The 20,838-nt window shown below is 37.8% G+C and overlaps 1 protein-coding gene across 1 annotated transcript in view; it reads left to right on the forward strand.

Moving 5' to 3' along the window:
* Positions 1-20,838, forward strand: part of LOC306877740 (protein ENTREP2-like) — a gene marked incomplete at both ends in the record, with an annotated part of 102,033 nt that overhangs the window by 44,316 nt on the left and 36,879 nt on the right. The window contains one exon of the mRNA XM_079429681.1: positions 1,637-1,693. Within this exon, the coding sequence (XP_079285807.1) occupies positions 1,637-1,693 (57 nt within the window). The remainder of the gene's footprint in view (positions 1-1,636; positions 1,694-20,838) is intronic.

Here is a 20,838-nt window from a genome sequence, read left to right on the forward strand (position 1 = left end):
AATCCATTTTGTCTGCGTTTCTCCAGAGAAAACGAAGTTGTGCCTATCCTCAAAATGTTTCGAATCCAAGGTCTTTCTCCAAACTTTTTCTTGATTTTGAAATAAAATCCACTCATCCTGCCCCAGAGCCCTTACGAGACTCGAAAAATCTGTATTAGTGGAATTATCATCCGCTGGGTATTGTTTGGGCACAGCGTCATGACTCATGTATAACCCATGTTTGTTTGTAGAGCCTACCGGTCTGTAAAGCGTCTTTAAACACGCTCTTTATAGTTGTTATAAGGCACATTGTAAAAAGTAGTAGCCTTAAGTCAGCCATATCAAAATGCACTCACTTCCCTACATTAACGCTGGCAGTTACAACAGGTGCTTCATCGAGAATCAAGTGTCTGCTGCCTCCATCTTGGACACACACCAGCCAGGCCTTTCCTCCCTTTCAATCTTATCTTTAACTGACTCCTTCCCAGCATCTTTTTTCCTCACTCTTGGTTTAGTTTTCTCCTTCTCTTTCTCCCTCTCAATTGTTACTGAAAGAGGATAAAAATTTAAGAGAGCAAATACAATGTGAACCGTTTCTGACATCATCTCTCTTAAAAAGTCATACACACACTCTCTCATAAAACATAATCTCATGTCATGCTTGTTACAGAAATGTATTTGTGTTAAAGTAATGTCTTAATAATTGGCCTAAGCATTATTGCCTACGCATAAGGTCCTGGAATGAGGTGGCCAGACCAATTAGCTGACCAAATCATGGTTAACAAGACCTTGCAAAAGCGTTCTCTTCTCTGAATTTTTTTAATTGCTTTTATTTTTTTTGACTCACACATGGATCCTTTTTATTTGTTTTTCTGCACTTTTCCTTTATGTTGGTGCTTGTTAATCCCATAGCTGTGTGTGATTGCACACGATGGCATAATCCTATAATCTTCAGATCGATCAACTCCTCAGTCTCACTGATCTCTTTTTCTCTTTTGCCAGCCAACACACATCAGTGACTGAGAAATACTCAGCATGCACTCCACTCAGCATTCACCTCCTTCTATGTATGAAACACTATATATACCTAAGCATTTTAATTCCATCTGGAGCATTATTCATAACCTGAATTTACATTCTAAACTGCTGACAGCATCAGCTTCATTGCTAACATTTTGTTCCATTTAATGCTCTGCTCCTGTTGGTTCATATGAGATGGCACTGTGATTGTAACGCAGCGTTGAGGTCCCATGGGTACAAAGTGTGAATGAGGGAGAGAGGCCTGCTGGACTTGAGAGGTTAAAGGGTGAAGGAGAGAGAGACTGCCTCGGAGTGGAGTGCAGCTGGTTAATGAAGGATGAAGGAGAAAGAAAGAACAAGTACTGCAGAGAATATAAAAGTGTTCATGTTATCGCAATTTTTTTTTAACATCTCTATATCAAGAATTTTTAACACCTCTATATCAGAATTCCCCCTGCCATCCTGATCATTATTCCTTGCACATTAAATATTGATAAATTCAACTGTGATGGAGCTCATTTCTTTCTGTTTCCTGTAATGCCTGAGATGTGATTTTGTTTGGCAGTGTTGGTGTTGAACTGGCCCAGTGAGTAGCTCTGTTCTTTAGTCTCAAAAAACTGTATTCTTTCTGTTTCAGGTGCTCTTGTCTGGACTGATCGGAGTGGTATCATGGAAAAGGCCCCTTTCTTTGGTGGTAAGAAATGAAGTATAGTATACTAATACGCATGTGGTGTTTTTTTAGTGTATGTGCACGTCCCCTAGATATTCATCATATTTGTTCAATTGATATGGGATTTTTAATGGTTCATTCTACCCATGCACAATATTAAAATTCTGGTTAATATGACAAGCCAATAATTAAACCAATAATTACACTAAAAGTCAAACATTTTGAAATATTTAGATTTTTTAAAGAAGTTTGAATGTAGTTTCTTATGCTTAACAAGGGTGAATTTATTTGATCAAAAATACAGTTAAAGCACTAGTATTGTGACACATTATTAAAATATAAAATAACTGTTTATGTTAATATAATGTATTTTACAATGCAGTTTATTCCTGTGCTGGCAAAGCTGGATTTTCAACAGTCTTCAGTGTCATATGATCATTTAGAAATCATTTTGATATTTCTTCAAATTTGTTTGTCTAAATAAATGATTAAACTGAAATGTCATTTGAAATATTTTTTTTTACAGTATGAAAAATTGATAATCATTTTGAGATTTGCTAAACATTAGATTTAACAGAGTTGTTAAATTATTAGTGTTTTTAAAGATTAACCTTAACTCAGCAATAGATGATGGCAGAGGCATTCTAAATGTAAAATTAACATGTGCAATCAAAAACTGATACAAATCTAATATTGGCCAATAATAGATATATTGTGCATCAGTACATTCTTAAATTACAATGTTTAGCAACCCCCTTGATGTGAATATATTGTTACATCTTTTTGGATTCATAAACCATTTCTATGTTAAATTTTATCCTCTAAGATCTTTAGCGATTTGTTTCTTCCATTTGTAATATACCACATTGTAAAAAAAAAAAAAAAAAAAAAAGATTTTTGATTTCAACTTATTTTTGTAGGAAATTCTCAACTTTTTGTTGTATAAACTTAAAACAACAAGTTGAGAAAGCTCAAAAATCTGCTGAAGCTGGTTGCCTTAAAATTTTAAGTTGGCTCAATTTTTTTTTTTTTTACAGTGCATTACCAGCACGTGACATGCACATGTATGTTAGACTTATAGAGGCTAATTTTCATCTTTGCCCTCTGCCCTGTCTGAATTTTGCATCGGATTTGTTCGGTTGTGTGATGCTAAGGCATTATCACAGTGAACGCTATCAGGAAGGAGCTGGAGGGCTTCTGATTGCCTGTCGTGTAGTGCTCTGTAGACAGTGTGAACGTCTGAGATGAGCATGCACAGATCCAGCCTGGAAGTCAGTGGAATGGGAATGGAATGTAAAGTATATGCATTGGGTTTTGCTCTGTTCAGCCAGCCGTTCTACTCATGCATAATTGCAGCAGGGATTGGGCACGCTGGCTGAATTTTTCATGCCTCTTGTTCTGTAGGATTGGGTGGCTCTGGAGGGAGCATTAACAGAGAATGTATAAGTTTACAGATTGCAAAATGGGTGGGATGTTGTTAAATCCATACCCTGACACAAAATCACACACGCAAGACAAATGCATACACACACAGACAATTGCTCTCAGCAGTTCACGCAATGGCGGACACAGCTTATACACAATGTAATTCAGCTGAAAATAATCTTTTACTCACCCTCATGTCGTTAGAAATGATTTTCTGTCTTTCATAGACCACAAAAGAAGATGTTAAGTAGGATGTTCATGCTGCTCTTTTCCTTTCAGTAAAAGTGAATGGTGAAACAAAACAAAACAAAAACACCATAACAGTGGTCCATATGACTCACTGTATTTCTATTTTAAGTGGTCATTCACTGAAAATCTTCCTTTATGTTGTAGCTCTCAAATGTCATGTCATTAATGACATTTTATGGAAAAGATCAGCACTTTTTACATTTTATTTAAAAAGAAAAGGACAGATTTTTTATTTTGTGGTGAACTATTGTGGTGAATATCTTTAACTAACCTTTGAACAACTTTTTTTCACCATATCAACACTTTCCTGCACTGCTCTGATTCAGACTAAACATTCTTGTCTGCCTCTAGAAATCAAAGAAGTGTTTACAAAAGGTTGGAGCTATATATTAATTCTGCTCAGATGTGATGCCTTATTATTTTAAACCATTTGAGATTTGGCAAAAAAAAAGAAAAGCTGAAAATATACCAATATTGGTGTTTTTCCTATTTTGATGTGGCATGTTTTGCTGTTGTCCCGACTTGTTCTTCTAAGCCTGATGATTATGCCCTTTATATTTGAGCTTATTTCAACATATTTCCCCTGTTGTATTATTTGTATAGTAGCCACATAATGTCATATTTCTCCTCATGTCTGGACTATCACTCTGGGGAGGTTGAGATCTCATTAGATGATTATCTTTCTCTCTCTCGCTATCTGTCTCTCACTCTATCAGTCTCTTTTTCTCTCTTTCTCTGTATGATCCCCTTTATCTCTCTGGCTCTCTCTCTCATAGATGTAGTCAAGTCAAGTTTGCTTTATTGTCAATTCTTCCACATGTACGGCACATACATACAGAGAGTTGAAATTACATTTCTGATGTAGTACACAAGTCTAGATCAAAGAATGAGATGAGTTACAGCATGAGAGGTCTCTCTGTGGGATTCAGGTAAACACGGCATCTTATGGCCGAGATTAAGTACTGTAGTTTAGCAGCAGTCCCCAGGCTCCATCAGCACGAGGGAACGGACGCTTGAGTAGTTTGTTTATCTGCACAAATGATTTCCTCACACACTGCACACATGCATGGAATCCTCTGGAAATCATCTCCAAATTCCAGGCTTTACTTCAAAATGCCTGGGCATTTGACTAAATTGCCTCTGGTGTTAGTGTACCTAAACACTTTGCACAAATATGCTATCTTGCAGCCTAGGAAATGTAGAAGTGGTCTGATGGACAGGTCTTGTAAAGGGATCAAGACTGGCTGGCATCCAGAGGAATCCCTCCCAGCTGTAGCCTATTACAGCACTGAAAGCAAAGAAGTATACAGGACTGACAAGTGTGCCATCCGGAGTGTTTTCTCCTGACTTCAGGGACTGTCATTGAACTTGATTTCAGGGGATTGCCGATCAGCCGGTGAATTCCACAGTCTTTCCTCGTGGGGGCAAGTGTCTCCATTCACATGGGCCAGCGATGATGATTGAGTTATCAATAGGGCTCTGTCCATTCAGTCCCGTAACATGGGAAAGCGTGCCACAGTTGAACGCTGTCAAGGTAGAGAAAGATTGATGAGTCTCTCCTCCTGCTTACCTAGCGGAGGAGGGAATTAATCAGCTTTTAAAAGTGTCTGACAGAGAGGGAGGGAGCAGGTGAGTAGCCACATTAATTCATTGCGGAAATGAAAATGGCAGGAGAACACAGTGTTCACATTGACTGTGGTTTAATAAACAGTCTCGTCTTCGAAACAGTATGGCGCAGCAGGACAGTAGCTAGTCAGACATTTCTCACACCAATGAAAAGATGACCTTGAATGAAAAACGGGACGAATGAAAGGACATTGATTGACATTCATTCTAATGTGTGCAGCTGTCACGAATCCAGTTCATGATCTTCCGTACACTCACCATCAGAGGTCGCCGTTCCATCATATTGACTCTTGCACCACACTACTGTTGCTCTTCACCCACAGACTACAATTCCCATCATCCATTGCACTGACAACACACAGCTGTCACCAATCTCACATTGCTCTGATCACACAGCTGATTGCACTGATTACACACGCTTTATAAGCCTTGAACTTCCTCTGTCTTTGCCGTGTATTGTTCTGCGTATAACACTCTCCGAGTGTTAGCTGCCTTACTGAGCCTTCTGTGTTCATGTTTAGCTCTGAGTCTGGTTCTGCGTATAATACTCTCCTAGTGTTAGCTGCCTTACTGAGCCTTCTGTGTTCATGTTTAGCTCTGAGTCTGGTTCTGCGTATAATACTCTCCTAGTGTTAGCTGCCTTACTGAGCCTTCTGTGTTCATGTTTAGCTCTGAGTCTGGTTCTGCGTATAATACTCTCCTAGTGTTAGCTGCCTTACTGAGCCTTCTGTGTTCATGTTTAGCTCTGAGTCTGGTTCTGCGTATAACACTCTCCTAGTGTTAGCTGCCTTAGCAGAGGCATTCTGTGTTCTCTAAGTCTAAGTTTAGTTTGTTTTGTTTATATTCTCGTTTCCTTTTTCCCGCTCTTGTATCGTGGATTTACCCTTTTCTCACCGTTTCGGACTCTGTTTACCTCGTTTGGATTATTGCTCAGGTTATCGGACTACCCCTCTTTTCAAGCCCTCTGGATATTGTTCGCCGATCGAGGACCCACGCGTGCCCTAGGATTGCTCTTGTCTTGTCCGTGCCATATTCGTTGGCTGGTGTTTTGACCCTGCCTGTTATTTGACTGTTTATTAATAAAAGCTTGCAAATGGATCCGCACGTCCCTCGTCTCGTCGGCTCCGTTACAGCAGAATTGTAGCCTCACTGCATTCTGAAAGAGTATCTAAGATAGAATGGCATTAACCAATATTTTCATAATATTCTACAGTGAAATGCCAGCTAAATGACATACGAAGCAATGAAAACAGCAAAGCAGCCCTTGAATGGATCTATGACTTTGCACAGATGTGCGACAATAATGATCACCATAAAACTTTTGTTAAAGTGAACCTGGAACCCGGTTCATGAATTATTAAAGCTTGTTTGTCTGAATTGATTTAGATTCATTTTGTGGGTATGGAGGGTAAGAATGACGCACTAGTGGGACTGAAGGCATGTAGAGAGGCCCAGCTCTGCTCCTCATCAATTATTAGTTTTCATTAGGCCTGTAAATATGTGCTTTTTTCTCTAAATGTCTTAGTGAATAGTAAAATTTGGTCACAATTAGATTAAATTTGATTACTTTGGTACGGTCAATTTTTCAAAGTATGCTGAAAAAAACAAAAATAATGGAGGGACAAAATGCACGCTATTTTAATACACCAGAAATATCTGGATTTGGTGGATTTTTATATATATAAAATGGTGTGATGGTACACGTATTCGTATTGAAAATTTTTGGTATGGGTCTTTTGGTTCAGTACACTGGTTTAACCACTGCATGAGTGGAACTTCATTAGAAAGTTCTAGTTTTATATATTGTTACTTTTGATAAGAAACAAAGTCTCATCTTTTAAATTCTGTCCATTTTATCAGGAAATGTAAACAATAAATGCCTTTTTGACACTCTTTGATGTGGTGCCACAGATTGACGTATAAACGTCTCAGAGTGAGCGCAATAACCCCCTTCTCTTTACTATAGTTTTTATGTGAAATAAACATTAATGAACATCTCATGTGATCGCTCAATCAGTATTTAAACCATGGAAAGTCGTCAGTAAAACATCTTGCTAACAAAATGTCATGTAGCATTTCATTTACTGTACCTCAGGCAAATCATCAGTGTCAACAGCTCCAATTAGTTCACCAGAAAAATGAAGAGCATTTCAAGAAATATTAGACTATACTCATAATTTACTTTAACTGTTAGTTGTATGTATAAATCTGTTATGAAACAAGTTATGACAGCCACCATGTAAATTAATATAGTTCAACAACAAATAGTAATTTAATAGTAATTTTATAATTTAAAAGTTAATTTAAAAACTACATTACGTGCAGTTTACATGTTTGCATAAAATTTTAACTTGTTTGTTGATTATTATATAAAAATAAATAGTAGACCGAATTTAATTTAAGTTTGGGCTTTGTTGTTAATTGTAACCTTATAGTAATGTAAAAGAGAGGTAGACGCTGAGGTAGATTTTTGTCCCTAAGAAAATGTTAATTGTAATTAAATTTATTTAAAGAGCAATTTGTTCAATAAATCACGGTTTAATATAAAATATAAACAATTTTATGTTTAATTTTTGAAGAATTGCAAGGGTTTAAAAGTAATTCATCCTCAGCCTCACTCTGCTTTTTTGCTAGAAGTAGGAACACACAAATGTGCTTTAGAGAATTCAAAGCATGAATTTCCTTATGTAGGATTACAGGAAGTAATAAATCCAGTCTCCATGTGATGTAATGCAGTATAGACTGATATCTTCAAGAAGCCATGAAAGTTTTTGTGAGGCCAGTTATGTTTAATAAGATTTCAATGATTTTGAATGTATGTATATAGACCTACGATACTGAGTGCTGGGAGGAACATGGAGCAAACATGTTGTGAAATGACTTTTCATTGCTGTCTTTTCCCCATGTTCCTCTCTGCTTTTGCATTCATCAACCTTTCCACTGACAGATTCCAGCCGCGTACGTGCATCTGTCTGAGAACCAAGTGATTAATCTAATGCCTATGGGCCGCTCTGGGACTGCAGTGATATTACTTTCAGAACGGCCTCAACCCGCTCTCAACTCCTCATGACCCTTATGATATTTGCCCTGCACCACACATATGCTGCACACAATCTTCCTCAAGGACATGCGTGGAGTTTTAGCTGCCTCCCTCCTACTGGTCCAGTTGACTAGGTTGAAAATTGTTTGCTTTTTCTGACTGTTAATCTGAGCTCCTGTCTTTTGTTTGGAGACTTACCTGATAGTGTGAGACTTGGGGATTCAATAAGCTCTTTTATATTTCAGTCTGATATTGTTTTAGATGTTTTAAGAACTGAACCTGAGGTCCTGGATTAATATTTTATAGTGTTTGGGGTTGTTGTAAGGATGAGTTCTATGGAGCGCTGCCAGAGAGTGTGTGTTTTGTTTGCATATATGTCCCAGGAGTGGAGTGTTTCCTGGTAGAGTGAGTTTGTTCGGTTTCTGAGCAACTCTTTCTCTGGCTTCGCTCTATCAGTGTATTGCTGGAATTCAGGATCCTGAGGGAGGAGAACGAGTGCCCTAAAGTGTATCCCATTATTGACTCTTTACAACAATAGTTTTCAAACTGTTGTAGGCAAAACAACCCTGGAAACTTACAAAAATACAAATGCAATTCGAATTCATGTCTAATTTGCAATAAATCTTTCATGATAAGCCAGGCTGCATTTATTTAATGAAAAACAGAAAAACCAACAGTACTGTAAAAATTATTACACTTTAAAAGAACTGTTTACTATTTGAATATATTTCCAAAATTCTGAGATGGCAAAGCTGAATTTTCAGAAAGCTATTACGCCAGTCTTCGGTTTCACATAAAACAGACATAATTCAAAACATGTATTATAATTATCAGTGTTGAAAACTGCTGTCTGTGCTGATTGATTAATTGATTGATTTGATTTCAGGATTCTTCGATGAATAGAAAGTTCAAAAGAATATAATTTATTTGATATTAACTTTTATAAATTACTGTCAGTTTTGATCAATTTAATGAAAGAACTCTTAATTTTAATGTATATTTTAATATTTTATTTTCTGTCTTTTGTGTATTTTTTTTGTTTTGTTTTCTAAGAGAAGTATATTTCATTTTTAAATAGATAATAATGAATGCAAAATGATTTTTGAACTGGGTTACAACACCTCTAAATGTTACTATGGTGTATGTATTGAGTTTTAAGGTTTTTACTTATAGCTGCAAAAGGCCTATGAAGGGAATTTTGAGGCTCTTGCAGCAGCATGATTTATCTCATACAGGAAAATTTATATTTAATTCAAAATATAGTATTGTGTATGTAACTCACAAGCTTACACTCAACGAGATTGCTGTTTGCCCAGTGCTGAAAACATATAGAGTGAACACTGATAACTAGGTGGTATCGTATTTGGTTGTTCTGATATGATTGATGGTGGTGCATCATGACATACAGTATGTATCACTCTAATATCTCATACTCTTCTGCAGTTTAAACAGTGAAGTTTTACCACAGTTTTGGGCTGAAATCTCAATGGATGGAAAGCAGCAGCGCTGGAATCTGCCAACATGTTTCCTGTTCTTTGTTTATTCCTCTTAACCAGGAATAAAGTGCCTCTCTCCTTCCACCCCATTCACACAAGTGCAACACATGAACGTGAGAGTGTCAAGAGAAATAATTTAGTCGTTTCTCTTTTTCTGCTTCAGAGGGAGCATTTGAATATCACTGTGTGCCCAGTGCAGATTTGTCCTCGTCTCCAAGGCAACCCTGCGGCAGGAAGTCAAGAGCATTCATAATGTAGAGTCCAGCTGGAGGCAAGAGCTTATGGGGCTTTAGCGTATCTTCGCCTCTCTATCGGTCAAGCTGGCAGCTGGGATTCAGAAGCAGCTGAGAAATGCCTCAAAATTGTGATTTTGAGATAAATGCTCTGAGCATCGTCTATCACGGTAGCGTGTGAAGCTTTGTCATGGTTGGTTTAGCACAGAAGCACCTCAGGGGCCTTTTGAGAAGCAGTGACCAGTGGAAGCACAGGGGGTAACATGGAGAGGTGATGAGGGTGTGATGATAACCAGGCCAAGTGGAGGACCTGACCTGAGCCTCCATTAATGTTATGTTAGAAGGATCAAGGATGTCAATTTGATGATTTGATTCTCTTATCACACTAAGACAGCAGTGTGAACATATAAACATTTACCATGAACTTCTATTGTAACTGTTGTACCCTAGTAAAATAAAATAAACTATGCCATAATTGATTTAAAATACATTTATTTCATACTAAGTGCACTTTAAACCCATTAAGACATTTATTGACATTTCACTTAAGACAAAATTTTTCCTGGATATAAAATTTAAAAAACTTTATTTGGAGTGTTTCTTAATTTTCATAATTGGTACTGTCCTAAAATACCCCTTTCAGTTCAGCATTTTGCCGCATTGTTGTAATTCTCACCTCTTTACAGAACAGATGAGGAGGAGTGTATGCATTTCCTGCATTATTTAAGACATCTGACTCACAGTGGGGTCCAATTTTGATCATTTAACAGTCAATTACCCCGGATCTTACCACTCTGTATGCGTAAAAAGCACATCGCTAGCATTCTGCTCTGCTTCAATCACAGTCTTTCCCTGTGTCTTTTACAGCCGGCAGCTGTCTTCCTGTCTCTATAACGTGTGGTTTCCGGAAGCCCTGACACTGGTCTTAAATACCTATTTTAATCAGCTAATTACTAGTAAAATGAAGTAATTAGCAGTTTGAGCCAGCAGTGCAGATGCCAGTCACAGAGGCCTCTCTCTCCCCCAGCTGCCATGGCTGCAGGAAGAACCTCGGACACGGGGAGAGGAGTTTGGGTGGAAGATTGACAGGTGAATAGTACTGGGTGTTTCCTTTTGGAATTGAAGTGTAATTTATGTTTCACTGTTCTCATTAGATTTATTGTGTCATAACTCCAGGACTTTTGGCTGGCTGTGCATGTGGATAGTGTCTTAGACCTGCCTCAGTATGGCAGCACAGTAGGGTGGCCTTGTTCTGCAGTCAAGCAAAGTGTCTGTTAGCTAAGCTGCATTCATTAGCTCTTGTTTGGTCGAGCTCCTGTATAAAACATGAAACCTCGGGCCTGGCTTTGGACTTTAGACCACTTGGCTGTTTATTAAATCTAATATGCTTATTAAATGGCTGAAAATGGATCCATTTTAAGAGACAGATGAAATTGCACTAGCATTGATTTAATTATTGTTCTTTGTGTTTTTCTCTGAGGGTGGAAAGTTACATCTGGCGTTTTCTTTCAGTAAAAGAACAAAGCCCGGATGGATTTTTTTTTTTCATTAACAAATAGCATTGTCACTGAGAGGCATGTGTGTCTGATTGCCTACAAAGAACAGCAGTGATGGCTGCAGTAAATGAGCATGTCAGCTGTATTTACGGTACAGCGGTGTAACCTCAGTCCTCCTTTCTGGTTCTAGTGTCTCAGGAGAGCCCCAGACCAGATGGGACTCACCGCAGTCATGCATCTTCCAACCACAGAATCTTACTTCTGATTCATTATGGTCACAATCAGTTTTATGGTCTACTACAGCAAATACAAACACTTAAGGTGCTTAAAGCAGTTTTCAAACATTTTTTTACTTCTGCCATTTTGCTAACCACACCCTTGGTTCAAAACAAGATGTTTAACAACCAATGTCAGCAAACTTGGATGCCAAAATGATTTAGAGGCAGAGAGTTGTTCTTAATGACTAAAACATGTCTCCCGTTAATTTATTTCATTTTAAACAATTTGTTTAAAAAATGCCAACTAAAAGCTAACAAATGAAAATGTTATGTTATGTTTATGCATATTCTAGCACATTTTTCACTTGGAAAGTGTGTTGCAAAGGGTTGATCATCAGCTTGAAGCACCTTAAAAAACACTGTGCCGGATGTGTGCTTGCTCTCCTCAGCTTTCTGCTGCTCACTGAAAATTAATGTTTGGATATCTAGGGCAGCTTCGAAGCTTCAATCACAGCTCGACTGTGACAAAGTTTGACACACGTGTCGTAGCCTCATTCCGACTCTTCATTTTTTTCCTTTTCCATCTCTCTTTCTCACGCTCCACTTCAACCTGTCACTCCTTTCACTCCTTCACAAATAAACTGACAGGAAGCCCTCTCATCCGCATCTGATTACAGTGTGCATGGCACGCCGGTAAACGTTTCTGACATGACATGAGAAGTTATTTGTGCCTGTGTGTGTGTTTATGTGTGTATGTACATATGCCTCTCTGAATTAAAACAAATGCTTCTGGTCTAAGTCTGAATGCATTTGTGGTGTAAACAACACATTCCAATAAGAGGTAGTGTGATCCTTTATATATTTAAAGAACTCAGGTGTCTCTCAGGTTGGCTTGTTTGGATATGAACTGTCAAAATCTTTATTGTCAAATATGTCTCTCTCTCTCTCGCTCCATGTGACAGCAGCTAGCAGACACTCATAACTGTTAACAAAAACAGCAGACTCCTTTGGATAATTACCCAAACACCCACACACTGTGTTACAGCTCATCCTAAGCCTTCTGGGAATACTGTCTCATTTATGCTCGTTTCCTCCGCCTCCTGGAATCCCTCTTCAAATTATGACTTTTATAAATGAGAATAACAGATGATGGTTTGTGTATGCTGTTAAAAACTCCACTGCTTCTCTCTTCTTATTTATTCATAGTTGGTTACTGAATACTAAACCAGTGTAGGTTTGTTATCCATTCTCTAGGGTAATCATTTGTTTGTGAATATTGCAGTAATGAATCTTTATTTGGTATTTATGGGAACTTCATTCACCTTTTTGTTCTACTAAACAGGAGCAGATAGTTTTTTTGTTGTTTTTTTTTTTACTCTCCTCTCTCACCTGTCTGCCTGGCATGGAGTGATGTGATCTTCATGCAGCAGGTGGCCTTTCCACACTGTGCTTTGACACTTGTCACGAATGGTGTAGCACGCTGACAGTGGGGTGTATGCAAGTCGTCTACTTGCATGAAGTCTCCATGCTGCTACCTGAGTCATGTGCCCAGAGAGGAGAAAAAAAAAGAGAGAACAGAGAATCAGGATAGACTTGTATTAGCATCTTATATGTTTAAATTGCTTTTTCATATTTAATTTCTATGTATGTCTGTGTATGTGTTTATATGACAATGGTTGTGCTGCTTATTACTTACAAATCTAGAAAAAATAAATACATAAATAAAAATAAAATATCAGAGAAAAAAGTATTAAGTAGGTGCAGCACAATCTTTGTTTCTTCAGCACCAAATTAGCTTATTAGAAGACTTGGGTAATGGAGAAATTTTATATAATTTTATAATATATTAAATTGAAAACTTATTAATATGGACCAAAGATAAATATTGAATAATATTTTACAACATTAGCTGTTTTTACTATGTTCCCCCTACCTTCCCACCCCCTCTAATAATGCAGCCTTGATGATTCCTTTTCAAAACATTACAAATATCTTGCCGACACCACAGGATGGATGGATGGATGGATGGATAGAAGTATATTAAAATATTTTGGTATCAGATCGAATGTGCAGTTTAATATTTATATTCGTTATTGGATAAACAATACATTTATGGCCTATGATCTTTTGCAATGTGCATTCTGAAAATTAAATTAGTAGCATGAAACATTTCTCTGACACTCGTGTTTCTCACTCCTACTCATTTTTTACTGTATACACACACACAGAAAGTGATGGTTCACCTATGGCACACAGCTTTTTTCTGAAGTCGCTGTCTTAAGTGCCAAGAAAATTAATTAGAACACTCAGAGAAATAAAACCCTGAAGGGCTTCAGATCCTCCTCAAGTTTCCTCTCTGGAACAGAGCGCTGTACTATCCGCTCGCTCTCTCACATCCAGCATAACCACTGCAATTAGTATCTGGTCCACTCTGATTGCAAGGTGAATAAAGCTTCATTTCCCTGCAGCTCAGTGGACCGTTTGTGTGAAGGCCCTGATAGCAGGACGGTCCGCATATGTTACCATGACCGCAAGGTGTCCAGTGTGCCAGAGGGAGTGGGCGGTAGGTTTTTTTTTTTTTGCCACAGCAGGTTGTTGATTATGATCTAGCTAATCTGGGCTGGGTCAGATTGATTAAGCAGAGGGAGGTGGAGGAGGGCCGCCTGGCGGTTCTGATTACAGCGGCTGTGTTAAAGCGTTATAATCACACAGAGTCAAAGGCAAACAGCCGAGAGGACGATCAGCATTCACAATGTGATTTCTTATAGGATTAGAACCTTGCACTGCAAGACACCCGTAGGCTAGATAATGCAGCGCTGTGTTTTAAACACAACTCACAAGTAACCTCTAGATTGTCCTTCTGATAAGTTATTCATTGGAGTTTTTATTTTTTAGATAAAGATAAAAGGACATTTTTATTTACCTATGAAAGAATGAATGTAGAATGAAACATGAAGAAACATGCACTGGAGCTCATTGACATACAGTACCTGTCCATCAACAACTGATGCTTAGTGTTTACTGTATATCGATCATTATGAACACCCAGAAAAGCCCTTTGGTCAATATAATCAAAGCATGTTTATGTCAAAATCAGATACTAGTAAAGAAAGGAAGGTGGATAGACATGAAGTCCTAAACAGTGCATATTGATCTCACTGGCAATCATGAAGACATGAACCAGATTGGTGTATTGATCATAGCAGGGACCCCTGAACTAAATCTGTTTTGGGGTCAGAAGGTGGGTCATAATGGTTCACTGACACATTACTTCAAGTGAGCACTGAGAGAATGAGTGAGGGAGCAGGAAAGTAGGTGAATGAGTAAGTAAAGTGCACTGAAATGCGTGGTAAAACTGTGTAATACATCATTTTAAAGTAGTTTCTGGAAGTGAATAAGAACCAGTCGATTTGCAGTACAACCATAAATGAACATTCCTCAGAATTATGTGCGTTATACTTCACATTTGATGTTTTTTGATGTTTGTTTTTATCGAAATAACCGTTTATGTTTATTAAATTAATGTTTATTTGATTTGATTTAGTGTTGTGTATATACCATGTTTTTTTGTGACACTTCCTATAATGCAGTATTAGTATTTATCTCAACTTACCTAAAATCTGAAAAAAGCTGAAAAAATTTCACTATTTGACTTTCTCATTACCACCTGTGCTTTTTGGTGGTGGTCAGTATGTAAGGTACAAAAAAGATTGTATTATACTATAAAACTACTTTAGTACTGTAGTAAGTTGATATTTTAACATTATATCAATTAATAAAGTATACTTTTTTTTAACTCTGAAATTGAAGTTCAGTCCATAAAATCTAAAATGTTACTACCACATTTCTTATGGTAAACTTCTTGCAACCACAGCTGTTATTTTAAACAGCATTTGTAACAGACAATATATATACACTCACCTAAAGGATTATTAGGAACACCTGTTAAATTTCTCATTAATGCAATTATCTAATCAACCAATCACATGGCAGTTGCTTCAATGCATTTAGGGGTGTGGTCCTGGTCAAGACAATCTCCTGAACTCCAAACTGAATGTCAGAATGGGAAAGAAAGGTGATTTAAGCAATTTTGAGCGTGGCATGGTTGTTGGTGCCAGACGGGCCGGTCTGAGTATTTCACAATCTGCTCAGTTACTGGGATTTTCACGCACAACCATTTCTAGGGTTTACAAAGAATGGTGTGAAAAGGGAAAAACATCCAGTATGCGGCAGTCCTGTGGGCGAAAATGCCTTGTTGATGCTAGAGGTCAGAGGAGAATGGGCCGACTGATTCAAGCTGATAGAAGAGCAATTTTGACTGAAATAACCACTCGTTACAACCGGGGTATGCAGCAAAGCATTTGTGAAGCCACAACACGCACAACCTTGAGGCGGATGGGCTACAACAGCAGAAGACCCCACCGGGTACCACTCATCTCCACTACAAATAGGAAAAAGAGGCTACAATTTGCACGAGCTCACCAAAATTGGTGAAGAAGTTCACCAAAACGGTTGAAGACTGGAAAAATGTTGCCTGGTCTGATGAGTCTCGATTTCTGTTGAGACATTCAGATGGTAGAATCAGAATTTGGCGTAAACAGAATGAGAACATGGATCCATCATGCCTTGTTACCACTGTGCAGGCTGCTGGTGGTGGTGTAACGGTGTGGTGGATGTTTTCTTGGCACACTTTAGGCCCCTTAGTGCCAATTGGGCATCGTTTAAATGCCACGGCCTACCTGAGCATTGTTTCTGACCATGTCCATCCCTTTATGACCACCATGTACGCATCCTCTGATGGCTACTTCCAGCAGGATAATGCACCATGTCACAAAGCTCGAATCATTTCAAATTGGTTTCTTGAACATGACAATGAGTTCACTGTACTAAAATGGCCCCCACAGTCACCAGATCTCAACCCAATAGAGCACCTTTGGGATGTGGTGGAACGGGAGCTTCGTGCCCTGGATGTGCATCCCACAAATCTCCATCAACTGCAAGATGCTATCCTATCAATATGGGCCAACATTTCTAAAGAATGCTTTCAGCACCTTGTTGAATCAATGCCACGTAGAATTAAGGCAGTTCTGAAGGCGAAAGGGGGTCAAACACAGTATTAGTATGGTGTTCCTAATAATCCTTTAGGTGAGTGTATATATATATATATATATATATATATATATATATATATATATATATATTTGTATATCATGAAATATATCACGTTAGTAAACTTTTAATTGAACCCAATTAATAACAGGCGGATTTATACAACCCAAAACAGAATTGGATTGCTGTTTTGATTTTATAATTTTTCCCCTACATATCTTGCCTTGGATTCATCAACAGAAAAGAAATGTCATTTCAGAGGCTCAGAAGTTGTTTTGTTTATTGAAAGATAAAAAAAAATTAAATAAAAAAAAACACCTTTCTCCCTCTATAACAAAGAACGTTAAGTCATGCACATCAAGACCAGAGATATTTGATCAAGAAAGTAAATCAAGTCAGTTTTGACTCCTTGTCATGACTCCTCAGACTCTGTTGTGTCATTCAGTTGAGCATGCCTGTGAAATACCAGCTGTATTATTGTTGATTACTGTTTGTAATATTAATGTTCCAACACCCTGCTGTTTATAACCCAGCTGACTTCTGTTACTCATTATAATAAGATGGACAGGGATGAGGGTTGGACATGTTTCTCACATGGATTCAGTGACAGTGAGCCATACATTACTTAAGTGTATGAATCTCCTCAACATAAACATTTAGCCTTGTGTTAAAGGCTCAGTATATAAATACAGTCAGAAAACAGAGAAGCACTCATTTCACTGCTGCTATTTTCTGTCTTTTTTCTGTCTCTGACTCAAGCTGAGTGTGGTCTCAGTAATGGTGTTTATTCTACCGGAGGTTCATTTCAAACAAAACAGTGAGCCTTTAAAGGGTGTAGTTATTTTGAATCCGTTTAGTGTGTACTTAAAGCTTAATGCTGCCACCACACTGACACACAACCCCAGGATCCTTAGAGACTGAGACTCATCTTCATATTAACCGTAGTCTCCACAGTGTTTTCATGTCATGTTGTGTGTCATTTCATACTTGGCAGATGGTCCAGTGCTGCTTTCACTACTGTTTTGCAGTACATTGTCACTCGTGGATTTCAATGTGTATGTGTGTAACTGTGTGAATGTCCTCTATAATGGCTTGCCCCCTTTCTCTCGCAGACAGAATCTCATGGGAGAAATCCTGGCACACTTGTATTGCCGCCTGTATTATTTAGTGCAGTACTTCTCATCTTTTTACTTCTCATCGTTTTAGCTTTAGAACCCACATTTTATATATATATATATATATATATATGTACTATGTTAAGCTAACTGAGACTTGTTATAGCACTTGCATATCATTTGTTGATTTTGATTGCTTCCATTGTCCTCATTTGTAAGTCGTTTGGATAAAAGCTCCTGCTAAATGACTAAATGTAAATGTAAATAAACGACTATAAATATATGTAAATATATAAACGTATATATACGCATTGTAACGTAATAAAAAAAACTTAATATTAATATGTAATTTAAAGAAATATTTTAATTTAGGTCAAAGGGAATCATTTATGATTTTATAAGGAATTTGAACAGAATCACTGTTACGCCGATTCACTGAACGAGCCGTATAACAAACTCTGCACTGGATATTAAAATCCAAAATATAGTGAAAACACTATTTAATAGGACAGTAACAAGATCGGCAGTTTAAGACATTAACTTGTAGGCACAAAGCACAAGATGCTTTTCTTTTCAATATAAATAAGATTTTATTTATATAAACCTAAGACATAAACTAATCTAACACATGAACACAAGCATTCACACATTCACACGTTGCAGAAAGAGAGAAAGTAAGGATGAGTTTAAGAGTTTTCTTGGCACACTTTAGGCCCCTTAGTGCCAATTGGGCATCGTTTAAATGCCACGGCCTACCTGAGCATTGTTTCTGACCATGTCCATCCCTTTATGACCACCATGTACGCATCCTCTGATGGCTACTTCCAGCAGGATAATGTACCATGTCACAAAGCTCGAATCATTTCAAATTGGTTTCTTGAACATGACAATGAGTTCACTGTACTAAAATGGCCCCCACAGTCACCAGATCTCAACCCAATAGAGCACCTTTGGGATGTGGTGGAACGGGAGCTTCGTGCCCTGGATGTGCATCCCACAAATCTCCATCAACTGCAAGATGCTATCCTATCAATATGGGCCAACATTTCTAAAGAATGCTTTCAGCACCTTGTTGAATCAATGCCACATAGAATTAAGGCAGTTCTGAAGGCGAAAGGGGGTCAAACACAGTATTAGTATGGTAATGTTTAAGAGAATGGAAATGTGAAATCCCAAGTTTACAGCTGTTCAATTGCATAGACCTGAACAACCATCAATCACTTATTTAACCCTCGCTTTGAGTTTATCAATGAGGCTAACATTTATATTAAATACACAGATTCAGTTAGAACCTAGAGGTGTTACTTGCTTGCTTTGACTGTGTTAAGGGGTTTCCTTTGTGTCGTCACCGTCGTTGCAGACAGGGGGGTTCCCCGAAGTGTCTGATTGGTTGAGAGTTCAGTAGTCTTTGAAGTGAAGTCTTGGGCGTTGGCTGAGGATGCGGAGTTGGTCTGGTTGAAGTTTGAAGCGAGTGCAGTCAGAGTTGAACTTTGCATCAAACTTACATTAGAACATGAAACTCCACGGAAAGAAAAGAAACTAAAGTAAAAGAATAAGAATAAATGGATGTTACGAGACTAGGGTGGTTTTCTTTTCATTGTGGTAGCAGCTGGCATGTGGGCAAGAGCAGCATCAAATCGCGGTGGCAAAAGAGGAGAAGAGAGCATTTTTAAGAAGAAGAGAGAGTTTGATGATGTCCTGAGTTTTTAAACTCGGCTTTCAGACCGTCCCATCTGGACGTCTTGACCAATTAGATACTGTCCTTGCTCGGGGTATTGCTTTGTTTCACCACCCCACTAATAAATCAACATGTTATCTGTTCAGTCAGAGGTCCAAACTTTATAGGCTCTTGCAAAGTATACTTTTGAACATGATTTCTATAACAAGACTATGATGCATTTGACAAAGAATTGATTGGAAGAAACATTTAAAGCATGATTTTTCAAACTCATACATACCAAACACGCATATGAATCCTTCAGCTATTCAATAATGATTAAAAAGACATACATAATATTTGATTAAAACATGATAGTCTAATATGTGGGTTACAAACATAATATGGGGATCTGCATAGAAATGTCCTTTTAGGATGATTTTATGTGCATATGAAAAAGAAAGTCTTTGTATAGTTCTATGGAGAATGAAGGCATGTTCTTTAGAAAAAGGAATTTTGGTTTGGTCTGTCTTCTATGTGGGGGAGAAGTCAGTCTAAGGAAGCTTGTGAATTCAATCGTGGAACACGTGATGGCCATCTCTTTGACCATCTGTCTTGATTATTTGCAACAAATTTGACAGTCTCCTTCCTGAATTGGAATTATCAATAAGTGTTCTTTTGTCTCAAGGTTGTAAGCTGTTTTGTGAAAGAGGATTGCTGGTGAGTTTGCTTGCTTCAGGCTAGTTGGAGCTAGGAATCTGATTTACGACGTTGTCCTATTTCCTTGGGCCTCTCTGTGGGATTCCAGCTCCTCATGTTTCAATGTTCTGATCGCATCTTAAATTTGTCTGATTCAGTCTCTGATATTCTACAGTATGTATGTATGTATGTTTGTGAACCCTTTAGAATTTTCTGTATTTTTGCATAAATATGACCCAAAACATAATCAGATTTGTCCTGAAAGTAGACAAAAAGAACCGAATCAAACAAGTGAGAGAAAAGTATTTTTTTTGTCATTTATTTATTGAGAAAAATGATCCAGTGTTACATATCTGTGTGTTGCAAAAGTATGTGAATCTTTGCTTTCAGTATCTGGTGTGATCCCCTTTTTCTGCAGTAACTGAAGGTAAAGTTTCTTGTTGCTGATCAGCTGATCAATAACATGTAGGAGTTTTAGCCCATTCCTTAGTGCAGAACCACTTAAACTGTGATGTTGGTGGGTTTCCTCGTATGAACTGCTTGCTTAGGTCCTCCCACAACATTTTAATTGGATTAAAGTCTGGACTTTGACTCACATTTAAAACATTAACTTTGTTCTTATTTAACCATTCTTTGGTAGAATGAGTTGTGTGCTCTGAACATAATAGCTTCTCATTTAAACCAGTAAGTTCTATTTTGGTTTCATCCATCCATTAAACCTTTCTCCAATAGTCCTCTGGCTTGTCCACATGATCATTAGCAAGCAATTTTCTTTATGGAGAACAGTGGCTTTCTTCTTGCAACTC

Source organism: Barbus barbus, assembly GCF_936440315.1.
Source record: "Barbus barbus genome assembly, chromosome: 2".
Taxonomy (NCBI): domain Eukaryota; kingdom Metazoa; phylum Chordata; class Actinopteri; order Cypriniformes; family Cyprinidae; genus Barbus; species Barbus barbus.